Raw genomic sequence first — 14,433 nt, 5'->3', positions numbered from 1 at the left:
TACATCCTGGAAGCCTTAGAAGTGTACTCCAGTGGTTGATGGGGACTTAAAAGATTATGTAAGAAGGTAAAACCTTTGACCAGGATGAACTTGGTTGGTGTACCTGACTGCAGTTGGGCATTTGCCTTGGCCCCACTCTACCAGCTACCATTAATTATCATTGTCTTTGTGCTTTTTGGTGCTATTTCTACTTAAGATTTTACAAATTCATATCACCAGTTCCCTTTATGGGATTTTTGCCATTTTGGTGTCATTTTGTTTATTAAATTATATTCTATTTTTTCTAATTTGGTTTGAGAATTTTATTGTTTTAAATTTAGACTTTATCATTTTTTAGTGCTGCATAAATACTTTACACATTGCCCTAAGTTATGCCTATTTGCTCTGTGCTATAGCTACTTGAGGGTTGAGCCCAGCTTTATTTAGTGGCTTTAAGGTTTCATCCTGACAAGAGTTGTGATTATTTCTTGAAGTGGGCAGTCACCCACCCCAAATATTAATCCAGTTTCTTACACCAGCCATATGCAAATGAGCCTTGGCCATGTTCCAAGTTTAAGAGTCCAGCCCAACTACCTTGCCAAAAATGTGCAAGTGTGTTCATTTCGGGTGGGGGCAGTGACTGTCACACTCTTGCAGGTAACACCTACAGCTGAAATTTGTCAAGCTAACTTGTTCATGGCCTCGCAATTTATATATACATTTCTTTTTTGATTTCAGTGGATGATGTGAGGGTCATGTTGATTAAGTGTTTGGCCATCATTTTTGGTGTAAGAAATGAACACCCTAATCTATCTCAGACCTTCAGGTGTTTTAATATTATTTCTCTGTATTCTATTGTCTGGGCCTTTGTGGACATTGGAAAACTAGGTAGACTGACATCACTAACGTGAGTGGCACTTTTTAGGTCTTGCCTGCGTAGGCTGCGCATGCGCAGTGTCGCTGGCGAGATTTTATGTTTTAGAGGAGCTTTCACTAGCTGGCTTTGTGCCCCGCCCCTCTTTCCCATTAGCCGGTGTCATCGTTTATGCTAAACGGTGGCCAGCCATTGGGAAAGAGGTTAGTGTGACGTACACTTTTCTCTTTGTCGGACGGCCCACTTTGACGGGCTCGTCCGACTTTCTTCTGTCGTAAAAGGATTCTTATCTTTATGGGGGCATTTGTTTCAAACACATGGTGCCCCATAAAGACAAGAAATCGTTTTTTTTTTCTTTATGTTTGGTATAATCGCGGCACCCGCACTTTACTTTTAATGTTATAAGTAAAGCGCGGGTGCCACGAATAATACCAAAAGTAGAGAAATAGATAAAAACATCTATTTCTTTACTTTTGCTATAATCGCGGCACCCGCGCTTTACATTTAACATTAAAAGTAAAGCGCGGGTGCTGGGATTATAGCAGAACTAAAAAAATAGTTGTTTTATTCTATTTCTTTACTTTTGGTATAATCGAGGCACCCGCGCATTACTTTTAATGTTATAAGTAAAGCGCGGGTGCCACGATTATACCAAAGGTAAAGAAATAGATTTTTTTTCTCTTTCTTTACTTTTGGTATAATCGCGGTATCCAAGCTTTCGTTTAACACTAAAAGTAAAGTGTGGGTGCCGCGATTATACCAAAAGTAAAGAAATAGATTTTTTTTTCTCTTTCTTTACTTTTGGTATAATCGCGGCACCCGCGCTTTACTTTTAACATTAAAAGTAAAGCATTGGTGCCGCGATGCTTGTTCTTTTTATGTAGTGTGAGGATAAACAGCAAGAAACTTGTTGATCTGTTCTTCCCCCTCACTCGCTTTCAAGTTTGTAACTGCTAGCTATACACGTCCGGGCAAATGACATCTAAATGCAAACGTGAAACTTAACTGGGAGTGTTTCTATATGCGTCACAGTCAGGGGCTTAGGCCGAATTTTTTAACACAGATGTCAGGCGGCATTGTCAGTGCATTGGACATCGTTGAACACCTCGTCAGGCCTGGTGAGCGCTATACAAATAAATTACAATTACATTATATGTATACTGACGGGGATCTAAAATGGCTCGGACAGGGTTGCAAATGGAGCACTCACAGCGGCTCGAAGATTGGCCTGGAGCTCATGGGGAAGGCAGAGCTGACTGGGCTGGAGGAACAGGACCTGTGAAGTGGTGTGCAGCAGACAGCTCGGGAGACAGCAGTACTATGGAAGCAAATGCCTTCCTGCTTGGGGTGGAGATTTGGGCTCGGCTTGGTGTTCGGTGGGGGGAGAGTAGCCTAAAGGCGCATGAAGGCTCTGCTTGGGCTCGAGTTTCTAAGGGGACCTCGAGCTGGGCCAGAGCCCAACATCTGGGTCTAGCTGGGCTTGAGCTTTCAGTAGCTCGCCCACCTCTAGTGCCCACTGAATGTCTCGGGTGACATTAATGGTAGCCTTATACAGAGCATAAAGAGGCACAAGCACAGCATGGCTCCTGCCCAATCCCCTCAGAGAGCTCGACAGTCAGCCTGCCTGCCACAGCCTGGCGAGAGACTGGACGCCCTTCGACTCCCCCCCCCCCCACACACACACACCAACACACACACACACCTCCCACCACCGTCCCTGCGGCTTTGGCTCTCGGCTTCCATTTACCACCAGGTGGTGAATAAGAGCAGAATTATCCTTGGAAAATGGGATAACTGGGGATTTGAACCCAGCAATTCCAGGTCTGTCTGGTTATTCACCATTCCAGGAACAAACATTTGTAATGGGGGGGAGAAACAGTAATTCGCAGTATACCTGCACATTAAATTCGACTACTTGAGGAACACAGTACTCAAATAGCTTTCAAACCCAAACACTGTATGTATTTTTGCACCTACAGTTTGTTTTCCTGATAGCCATTTTTTGCTCACGCTACATATTTTCATCACTGCACTGTAGCCACACCTGCAGGCCAAAGGGCCTCATTGCATCAGCCCAGATACTGTCGCATTGTCAATGAGCGGCTGTCATTGTCATGCGATGCTTGTACGATGTAAACTTTCCAGAGAACCGTTGGCCATAATTCACGTTAAATCTGATGAGCAACCTGAGACCGCAGGTTTAAATGGCCTCCAGCCCCAGGAAAATAGAGCTTCCAATAAACTGTTCATAATTATATCGCCTTGATGAACCCTAATTAGCAATTGACTGTCTGGGACGATATCCCAAGATGCGATGCCAGTCCTGCCACTTTCGTCCCCACAAAATCCTGGGCCTAGTAATTCAAGGTCTGGAACATTGGGTCAAGTTTCACTGGTAACAGCTGCGTGCAGGGGCTGTGTGGGTAAAAGCTGAACTCACCCGAGCTGCATCACGGGAGAGAGTAAGAAGAGCACCAGGATGTGGCATAATGACCATAGCTGCCACATTTAGTACTGGGGAACCTGGGGGCATATTATCAGTCAGTCAAGAAATCTTTATTTCAGTAATGTACCATAAAAGTAGACTAAAAAACATATAAAAACAGTACATATAGATGGCAATATACATCAATTGTAGCAAAAAATAATTTCTAGAGCATTTTTCCGATAGACACATTTGGACAAAATTCATACATATAAAAACCCCTTAATATCGAAAGAATAAATAAGTTTCTAAAAAGCACTAAAAATTTATAAAAAGCAATGCATGTCCGTTGGCTGCCATTCCAGGCTTAAACTCTGGTGATTAAAATTCTGCACCTATGCCACATAGCTGCCAGAAATTGCGAGACGGCAAATACAATAGGTCCAGTTGTGTCTGACTTTAGCACTCTGAGTGCCTGCATGCAATGCCGAAAGCCCAAATTTTTACACAGGGGAAGGAGCCAGTACTTCCTAGATTTTTTGTACGCCGGACAAAAAAAGAAGACATGAAGCTCAGTTTCATTATCTCAATTGCTTGCAGGACAATTTTTCGGGGCAGGAGATGACCACTTGCTGGTAAAGGTTCGAAGGGGTAGAACTCCATCCCTCAATTGTACATACAATTTTTTTGCTAATAAAGGATATATGTCATCTAGGAATCGCTCAAAGATATAAAAATCTTTAACCAGAAGAAAGGAAGCAGTTACAGAACCGATTTGGGGATTACATAGTGCCACATCGAGTTTATCAGCACTGAATACTTTCGTAAGCAAAGCACATGAGATCGTTTTACAACCCCTCTCTGGGTCAGCCCATAGAGCAGGAACTCCTAACCTTGTAAATTCATTCTTTATAAAAGTGAGCCAAGGAATTTTCCATGCACTCAGAAAGGTCAGTATTTCTTTGAGTTCCTGTCTGTAATTTGTCAGCTCTGGTGCTACCCAGAGCCTGTGCCAGAACCTGAGAGGTTTAAGAGCTAACTCTTCATCAATTAATTTAATCCCCAGGTCAAGCCTTAAAGGAAGGAGCGGGGTGCTGGATGGAAGTGCTAGCAGCTGTCTTAAAAATTTATTTTACGGTCCTAGTAATTTAGGTCCTGTTGCAGTGTCCCCATAGTTCGCTCCCATACATAATGGCACCCCTTGCTTGTGATTTATAAACCTCCAGCTGGGGACCAACAGGTTTAATAGTGGACCTATTGGATAGTTTGAGAATTCCGCCTGAAAGTTGTGCCAGTTTTAATTGTGACCTAGTTTGCTGGGTGCCCCACGTCAGGTTCTCATTGATGGTAACCCCCAGATAATCAGAGGTGCTTACCCTTTCAAGTCTTGTTGCCCTAGACTTGGGTTTGTTCAGGTTGTTCTGGGGTGGTTGAAGATCATGAATTTAGTTTTAGGAGAATTGATCTTCAGTCCCCGAGACGTACAGAATTCTTCAAAACCATCTAATTTTCGCTGTATACCCATTGGAGATTTAGAGAGCAAGAGGGTGTCGTCGGCGAACATAATGGCAGGGACTATGTTGACAGCTAATTTGGGAGCATCATTATTCTGTACTCCATTAAGATGCGCGCATACCCCATTGACATAGAGGCAAAACAGGGTCGGTGCGAGCACACAACCCTGCCATACCCCCCTGCCAACGGGGGATCGAGATGACAATGCACGTTTTTCCCGCATCTAACTTGAGCAAAGTTAGCCTCATGTAGCATCATCAGGACAGACAGGAGGTGGATAGGAATGCCCAGCTCAAGAAGAACACTCCAGAGTTTCCCCCGGGGAACAAGATCAAAGGCAGAGCGAAGGTCCACGAATACCATATAGAGGCTGCCACCCTCTATTCTCACCATTTTCCAGTACAAGAGTAGAAAACGGAAAATTTGGTCCACGGTGGAGATGTTCTTCCTAAGACCCTGCCTGATGGGGGCTAAGAATTGTAAACTCCTTTATCTATATTATCAAGAACGACATTTAAATTATCACCGCTTTAGCGGCAAGAAACTGCTGCAAAAGCGGCGATAATGAGCTTGATAATAGGCCCTTGTGAATTCCTCTAGAAGCCCAGGTCTTGGTGTGAACCTGGGCTTCTATGGAAATTCACAAGGGCATATTATCAAGCCCATTATCGCCGCTTTAGCTGCAGTTTCCTGTCGCTAAATCGGCGATAATTTTAACTCTGTTTTTGATTATATGCCCCTAGTTCGCACCTCGGCGTCAGGTTAACATCCTGTGACTATGGGCAAATCGCTTAATATCACAGTGCCTACCTAAAAATAAATGTGTAATGTAACTAATGCTCATGTAAAGAACGCCAATACCTTTGTGTTGAGTTTGCGCTATATAAAAAGGCAAAAACAAAACGCTGTTCCATCATTGATCAGCCAAGCTGAGCCCCCACATCGCAATGTGTCCCCGCCCCCCAACCTGCCGCATTCTTCCTACTGATATTTACCACCTGCCCAAAGAAAACAATAAATAAACGGCAGTACAGGTCCTGTTTTTCAGCTTGGAAGGGTGAATACCATGTGGAAAAGGACCTTGTATTCCTGGGACTGAATGTTATTCACTGTCTCGGGTGTAATAGCTTATGAATGTGATGGCCTGTATTTGGTGGAACTTCATTCCGATTTGCTAGTTATTTGGTGCAGGGACACCTAAGTGCCAGTGTCACAAGCTATTCCATCGAGAATGGGGTTTAACACGCAGACCCAGAAATACTGGGTCCTTTATTGCATTTCAATGCCCTTTCCAGGTTGACTCATGAGTCCTTTTCTGCTACCATTTACCACCTGCTTTGAGCAGGTGGTAAATAGCAGCGGGGAGGACTGCAGGTGGGGGCAGTGGGATCTGTCTTGCATGCCAAGCTTTGGTCTGGCCAGGGCGGAGTTCTCTGCTCTTGCCTTGTGCCCCAGCCCACAGCTGCTGCCCCTATCCAGTGTTTTACTAGGGGCACATTTGCACTCGGTAACAATGCCTAGCAGTTTTGGGTCAGTCACACCAGACCAGTCGTAGTTGTCTGGCATCGGAGACCTCTCAGGAAAACTCTCAAAGATGGCTGAAGTGCACCAAATACAACCCAATCAGGCCCTTAAACCGAAACAATCATACACCACTTAAAACAGGGCAATCATTTATACACAGCAAACTCATAACTGTACATTTAGAATTAATAAAGCCCGAGGTTAATTAGTTTCACAAACTGGCAGGCCATGAGCTGGGCAAAGGGCCAGAGGTCCAGCCATGGTGCCAACCTGCCAGCATCTGCTAGCTTTATCAATTCAGCAAAGCACTTGACCCTTGACCAGAGCAGCCTTCCTGTGCTAGACCTGCCTATGGCTGGATCTGCTGGGCTGCTAGTGGTAATGCTGAGGGATAGGATGGGAGAGCTCCTAGTGCCTGTCCTTTGATCTGCCCCATTCTGCCCTAACTAAAGGTGGCCCGGCCCTATCCAGAAGATTCCTAGAGGGGAGAGCTCCAGGGTCCACTGGTCCTCCACGCAGCTTGGGTAACAGCACCTTTTTAAGAACAAATCAAGCTGGGCATAGTTTCTGCAGGATGCTTTCTGCCCATGCCTTGGTGTTGGCCAAAGGAGACTGCAGCATTGAAGGAATTCTTGCCTCAGGTCCTCCAGGAGCTCCTGGTTTGGTAGGTATGTACCTACTTAGACTTGAATCATGAGGGAAGCCCTTAGAGCAGTGTCTCAAGGGTACCAGCAGATTCACTTTAGCTGGGGTCTTCACACATAATGGTTTTCCCAGCTGATGTGTTTTGCCTCTTGAGTCAGCTGATCTAGTCCTTTAGCGGGACAGCACTTAATCATGTTGGTGATACTCTGCTTCTTTTCAACCTCTGGTCCTGCGAGACAGATCACTATAAGCAGCTGAGCATGCAAGAGGCGATTGAATGGATATACCAGAGTAAACTGAAATGTAAACCAAGAGTGAGGTGATAAACTTTTATTGCAGGAAAAGAAAACAGGTCCAAGGACGAAGAAGGAGCCGTCAGCTCTGCCTTATCTTCCGAAATAGAATTTCCATGGATATCCTATGCTATCGTTACACTACAAGCACAGATACCACACATCTCCCTGAGGAGAAAACTGTGCTTAATTTGTGCTTGAGCTTTCAGGTGCTTAGCACCGGCTCTTTTTTAACAGGGCTGGTGCTATTGAATGTTTCTCCCCAATGAGATGAGCCCAATAATTATTCAAAAGAAATGTACCTAGTTGTCCTGTATCCTGTGTCATCCTCCTTCCTGCAGGATGGCCCACCCTGGTCCAGGCATGATGAATGCATCACGCTAGTGATGTCAGTAGTGCACGCCTGCCTTTTAAGGAGCATTTTCTTTCTCATTGGTTAATTAGTACAGTTGAGGGCGGGCTGATGAGCTGTGGGCATGGCAGTCTGGGTCCTGGAGAGTTCCAGTCTCGGCAATAAACTTAATGCGATATCGTCAAAGTAATTAAAAGTGGGTAGCTGCTTTCTGTTAACAACTTGCACGCACTGAAATGAAAACCCAGCAGAAGCAGGCCATATATTGTTCCATGTGACTTGTCATTTGCATTGCATGCTGATGCTCTTGGCCTGGGCTGGGGGCCCACCAAAACACATTATTTGCCAGCGATCTAATGGAGCCAGTGCGAAGCAGATTGGAGGTCACAGGTAAGAGAGTAGTAGATAGTACTCCAACAAGTCGCTATTAAGTCATCTGGAACAGATTCACTATCATGTGTCCTCTTCAACAATTTCTTTTCAGCAAATAAATGTATAAGTTAACTGTCAACTCTGCTTTTTCAAGCTTAGTGCCTCATGACTCAATGGCCCCTTTCCTATGCCGCACATGACCTTCCAATTTATGGGTTACCAGAGAAAATTGCCAGTGCCAGTGCTTTTCCGCATATGCAAACCAGAATGTTTTTCTTTTTGCAGAATCTGCAAATGAGCAAGCATTTGAAATGCAATAGGGCTCGCATTATTAAAGTTTGAGCTATTGGTGTTGAATTATTTAGCAATGCCAATAGCTCAAACTTTAATAATAAGAGACCTAATGCATTGCAAATGCTTGTTTGGATCTGGTATATCATCTTCGGGGATGACTGGTGGGTTGATTGGTAGTGGGGACTACAGTGGCACCTTGTGCCCTCGGTGTGCTTTGATATATATATATATATATATATATATATATTTGGTTTTTTTTTTTAAGCTTTCATTATTTTGCTTGGCGATACTTCAAAATGAGGAATGAATCTGAAAAAGTGTTAGCAAAAGTAACTTGTTGATACGTGCTAGTGGTATAAATGCATTTCTTCACCTGAGTCCTGTCTGGTGTGTTTCTCCTTTATCTCCTCAATTAATTGCTGCTTCAAAATCATCAATGAACAAAGATATGCCAGTACTGATAAACAATGTTCCTTTTATATGTACCACATTGAGCTCAAGACCTTTGGTCTCTGTTTAAATCAATCAAAATGTATTTATCCACGTAGTCATTTATATGGATTATTGAAAAGCATTAAAATTCATCCACATACACAAATTTCCTTGAAAAACAGATATCAATATATCTCTCAAACCACCATCTGTAACTAATTTACACACTTACTACTACACTTTTACACACTTCTGCAACCACACCACACTCAATCCAACAGCCTCACTGCCATACTCACTGAAACATCCAGACAGTCAACAAATAACATCAAAAAATGTTAAGCACTTTATAAACACAAGACCAAAGGTGCATTCATTTAAAAAACCTAATACAAAATTGAAAACAGTTTGCGTAGATGTAAACACTCAATTGGTCACGAATCGGTCAACTCGTTTCGAACACCCAAACAAACTTAGCGGGGTTCTCCTCAGGACATACAAGCTAAATTTAAACACTAGATCAGCCGATCTATGATACTCCTGGCAGCAAAATTCTTTTTAAACCAATCGTGGACCGCTTCCTGTTCAAGTCGTGTCAGGCTGGCGTGTCCTCTTTTTAAATTTCCTTTGAATTTAGTTCCGGGCTGTGCACGCATAGAGTGGTGGTTAGACCTCGCTTTTGGTCTTTGTTGTATCTTTTCTTTATGGCTACTGACCTTCAATCTCTTCGTTCTCCGTGGTCTTTCCTAAATGAACCCCCGCGGTGCCACGAAAATTGGAAACACCACGGAGAATGAAGAGATTGAAGATCCCATCACTTGTTTTGTTCATCTTTGAGTGGTGGGGTACAATCCCCATGCTGTCCCTGTGTTTGACTTTGGTGATTTCTTTTCTGGGGAATAAGGGGAATGACACCCCAGACATTTAGCCCAAGGGCAAATACATCAAGTACGAATTCTTGGCTGATGTTATTGCATGTGTGTGTTTGGAGATGGGATTTCTAGGCTTTCCCTGCCTTCCACTTTTCATGAGACTTGACAAGCCAATGTACTGGACAGGTACCAGCTTTAAATTTGGGTTTCCCTCTGCACCAGAGAATCCATTACATTGTTATGAAGGGTTGAAAGTAAGCTCAGAAGACATTTGTCCCTCATTTGAGGTCCGACCTATACCCATCTCGATGGTTTTTATCTAAAATTGCCTGACTTGCTCAATGGGGACTGTTTGTTTCTTAGTCTGGAAAGCTGCTCCATCATTATATCATTGTTTTTGAAAATGTAAATTGTCGATACTTTCCTTCTTCAGGAATTGAGTACTCCCTTTAGAGGAAAAATGTTGCTGCAGCTTTTGCATTTCACCCTACACATGCTTGGCTTATAGCACCCAGTCTTTGATGAACGGCTTTCAGTCTCTCCTGGTTGCCATGGATAAGGGGTTGGACTGTGCTTGACTTTTTTGAGAAGTGACAGTTTATTTCTGATATCACTCTAGTCTGGACCCTGTCAATGCCGATTTAGTGGGATCAGTGCCCGCGTAGCAGGCAGATCACTTTTGATTATTTGAAAAGAAGACCCTGCATGGAAGGCCCCTCCTCCGATCCCCCTAAAGCTTCTGATACTGTTTCATGCTCATTTTGGTTCTTACCTGTTGCCTGAAAGAACTCATCAAGCAGACTGCTGAGGAATAGAAGTAGGCATCCCTTTTCATCCTAGGGCTTGCCCTTCTGTGTCCTCGTCCACCAAGTATAATCTTTTGAGGTTTGCTATGTCCTGGATTGCTTTTTTATGGGATCTTCGGATGAGTTCACATTCCTAAGCTGCATCCTACACCAAGGCCTGCTACACCAAACCCTACTCTGCAGCTGCATCCTACACCAAGGCCTGCTACACCAAACCCTACTCTGCCTCATCACAATCCTACTTTGCGCCCTCCCGCTCTGGAGTGAGAAGAAAAGTTTAAACAAAAAATAATTTCTGCTAGATTTAGGGCTTGCAGGTGACTGACTCCGGTGTGCTTCACCCTCATAGATACGGGCTGGATAAATGTAAATCCAGTACTTGTAAAGCGCACAGCTACCCGGAGGCATCCCGGCGCTGCGGTCCGTTGGGAAGATTAGGCAAGCTATTGCCCAGAGTCACATGGTGCTGGGCAGACCCCTGCCGCCGGAGCAGGGGATCAAACCGTGAGCCCCAGCGTCCTGTGTCAGTCGCTCTGGCCGCTGCGCCACACCTCTTCCCTAAGTAAGGCTCAGTGTAATATAGTTTTCTGGTAAGTAATCATGGCTTTGTGCCTCACTTCCACGGCCTCTCTTTCCCACCATTTTCACAATAGGAGTTTTTCCGAGCACCAGCACCTTCATAAAACCTAAACATAAACCTAAAACCTACCGGTCATAGCGGAACCTCGAGTCGACTATGATGTGCAGTTTATCATGAAGAATCCTACTGAGATGCCTCCAAGCTTTTACCTGGAACTAATGGGCACATCTTTGAGGGGGAAAAAACAAAGGCGAACGTCTGGCAAAGATTTATTTTGTTGTACCTCACTGATCGTACTTGTAAGCTGGGCTTGGTACTCTCCTGGGGAGTCTGTGACTCGAGCAGAACCGAGCTTTTAAACACTGCCCTAATCATGTGTAGAGACTGCTTGCTTCGGCGAGTGGATGTGATGTGACCTGCATGACTAATATGACTCTGCAAACCGATCTCCTTCAGTTTTTAGGTTATCTCGAATGGCAGCTCGAAGAAGTTGCAATAGATCTCAATACAGAAAAAAAATTGTGACTGTGAGAAAGCTGCGTTCAATGTTTATTTAACTTTTTCATTCTTTTTTCCAGATGTGTACAGCAGCATATTCAAACTGAAGGCGCCTCATTGCTTGTCTCCGAGTTGTTTATTGGTCGAGTCTTGAAGAAGAATGTTGAGCCTATTGGCCTATGGACAGCAACACTGACCTCACTCAGCTTCAGTGAAAATCGGACATCAGAGGACTTTTTGGCGTCTGTTGATATTAATTAGCACGTATAGCAAAATGATGGTTAAATGCAGGCCTACAAGCGAGCCTATGAGAGCTTTCTGTTGGACTAATGGACAATGTATGGGAAGGGCCGTACTTAAACAGGTAGCAGTGGCTTAAGAATATGTCATAAATCAGCTTTCAGGTGGTTCTACTCCACCTCCTCACTAACCTGCATGGACCTGAAACTGAAGAACGCAGGTGGAGGTACTCGGTGAAACGGTTGACCTACAGAAGGCCTAAATAGATTCCGTGGCATAGAGCCAGTACTCCCAGCCACTCCTCTACACTCCACTCCTGGCAGTGTAGTGTTTCTAAAAGAACCCACACACACTGACGCTTTGGCGAGAAAAGGCAACTTACCGATGTCTGATGTAAAAAGTGTGTTAAATAATCCATCTATATGTGCATTCTTTACAACGCCATAAGCTGCACTCACTCGCTCCTGCCTGTTCTCTTCGAAGAAAGAGGCCGTAGCCTCCCCCCCACCCCACCGGTTTACTGCGCTCCCTGAAATTCACTCTACTTCTCACAGAGTAGGGGCCTGATTCACAAAGGTAAACTTGCTTTTGTGGAAGTTTACTATTGTTTTTGCTATTCACAAACTTCGAGTTAATAGTACGTTACAACTACGGAGACTGCAGTAACTCCGCCCACAAAAAGATATGAAAGGCCGATCTTTTTATGTGCGAAGTCTGCAGCTGTAAACTTACTATTAACTCGGAGGTTGTGAATTCCCAAATAAAAGTAAACATAGACAAAAGTGCAAGTTTACCTTTGTGAACCAGGCCCTTCCTCTGTCACACAAACTTTTATAGCTTTTATAGCGTGCTGCTTCTGACTCCTCCCCTCAAGGTCTTTACCTCAGTTACGTTTTTACTTTCACTCTCCACAGCGGCGGCTGGAATGTAGTCAGGGGGAGGGGCATACGTGGAGTTGGTCCATGCATTCAAGGTGAGTGGTGTGTCTAAATAAAAAGAACAAGCATTTACAATGCAATGGTTTCGCCTTTGGAAAAGTTAGAGCTATTGGCATTGTAAATGACAAAATTTGTATTTATGTGTTGGTTTTGAAAATGGATAAATAAATGGCAGTGTCATTTACATTGCCATTAGCTTAATCTCTGCAGTTCCTCTGCAGTGCCTAGCACTCCCTATTCCCTCTGCACTCCCTATTCCCTCTGCACTCCCTATTCCCTCTGCACACTCACTACTCTGCACACTCACTACTCTGCACACTCACTACTCTGCACACTCACTACTCTGCACACTGCACAAAGATCCGTTACAATTAAAATAAAATAAAACAATGTGTAAAAGAATTATATGAAGTAATCTTCCTCGAGTTTTTCTAGCACCCGATTCTCTCCCTTCCTTCCCCCTTCTAGCTCCCCACCTCACCTTCTGCCCACACTTTTTCAGATAATGCTGTGAATGGGTGCAAGTATTTATTTTACTTAATGCAGTTTTATATAGCGTAAACTTTTCTAGCACCTGATTCTCTCCTTTCCTTCCCCCTTCTTGCTCCCCACCCCACCTCACCCTAATCAGGGCATATTACTGCAGAGACACCATTTGTACACAAACATAGCACCCCACTGCCCTCTATGGAAGTACCACCGAAAAAGTGAAAAATTTTCGGCAGATTAAAGATGACATATGAACCCCCATACCGATTATTTTAATGTTTCCATCTCATTTTGCCTCGTTTGTGTGAAGGTACGTTGAGTGGAGTAAAGTGATCTATAGTTACTAAGGCGACATTCCATTCGATTAATTTATACGGCTCAAAGAAAACTATTATTGTGCCAGCAGAACAGCTTTATACTGTAACCACTACATCAAGCCCAAGGAGAAAGCAGATCAGCAATGAAGTGCAGGGAGGTACGACGACTGGCCAGCTGGGAAGGCGAGGGCCAGATGCCGCATCAGATTTCCAGGATGCCTGCACCCGCATTCTCATGTCCTGCACTGCTTGGAGTCGTTCTGGTGAGAAGGAGATACGGTGAGTGCGCCAGTACCCGTGCTGCCTGTGTGCTAGGAGGGTGGCGCACGTTACAGAGGCCGCAGCTGTGAGTGGTTGCAGTCCCTGCGCAGATTTCTCTGAGGGCCCTGCTTTGTGATTCGGAGAGTGCACCTCTTCGCCCATGGCGGAGAAAGCAGCCTCACCTGTGCAAGCCCTGCAGCTGTAGGGTGTGAAGCAGCCCGAGGGAGCTACCAATTGTCCACGCATTGGTGTATTAACTGCAGTGCCCAGTATTATTACCTCGTCTCGTGAGGACTGTGTGTTCCGGAAGTGTGTGATTACCACGAGCACCACGTAACTCCTGCACCCTCATTTCTGTCTTGTATGCGGGTGGCTACCTGTGAAGCGTTGCCGGCAGTTCCTCTTTGCACCGCACCCTCAGTTGTTCAAGTCCCCCCCCTCTTGCTGTGGTTCAAGTCTCCTGGACGGTGCTGAGGAGGCAGGGCTAGGGCCACGTGCGGTGATGAGGCCGTAGTAGGATGAGAGCTGCTGTAGCCCGGACAACAGAGAGGTGATTGAAGTGCCACCTAGTTGCGGTTTTACTTTGCTACACTCCCCGTAAGTGCTCGTAGACGAATGACTGTCTGAATTAATACTTCAATTCAAGTGGTGAGATTTGTTATCTGAGAAAGAAATGTGAATGCTGGAGAATTCTAAAAATAGGATCGGCCGGCTGAAGAAACCCCCG

At 44.6% G+C, this 14,433-nt stretch overlaps 1 protein-coding gene across 2 annotated transcripts in view; it reads left to right on the top strand.

The window, feature by feature from the left end:
- Positions 1-13,389, top strand: part of STAT1 (signal transducer and activator of transcription 1) — a 590,542-nt gene extending 577,153 nt beyond the window's left edge. For both annotated transcript variants that reach the window (XM_086955384.1, XM_086955383.1), the window contains one exon: positions 11,542-13,389. In XM_086955384.1, the coding sequence (XP_086811510.1) occupies positions 11,542-11,568 (27 nt within the window). In that variant the 3' untranslated portion in view covers positions 11,569-13,389. The remainder of the gene's footprint in view (positions 1-11,541) is intronic.
- Positions 13,390-14,433: the final 1,044 nt, after the last annotated feature.

The sequence above is a fragment of the Lissotriton vulgaris genome, chromosome 2_1, assembly GCF_964263255.1.
Source record: "Lissotriton vulgaris chromosome 2_1, aLisVul1.2, whole genome shotgun sequence".
In the NCBI taxonomy this organism is placed as follows: Eukaryota; Metazoa; Chordata; class Amphibia; order Caudata; family Salamandridae; genus Lissotriton; species Lissotriton vulgaris.
This window is presented reverse-complemented; position numbering and strand designations above follow the sequence as displayed.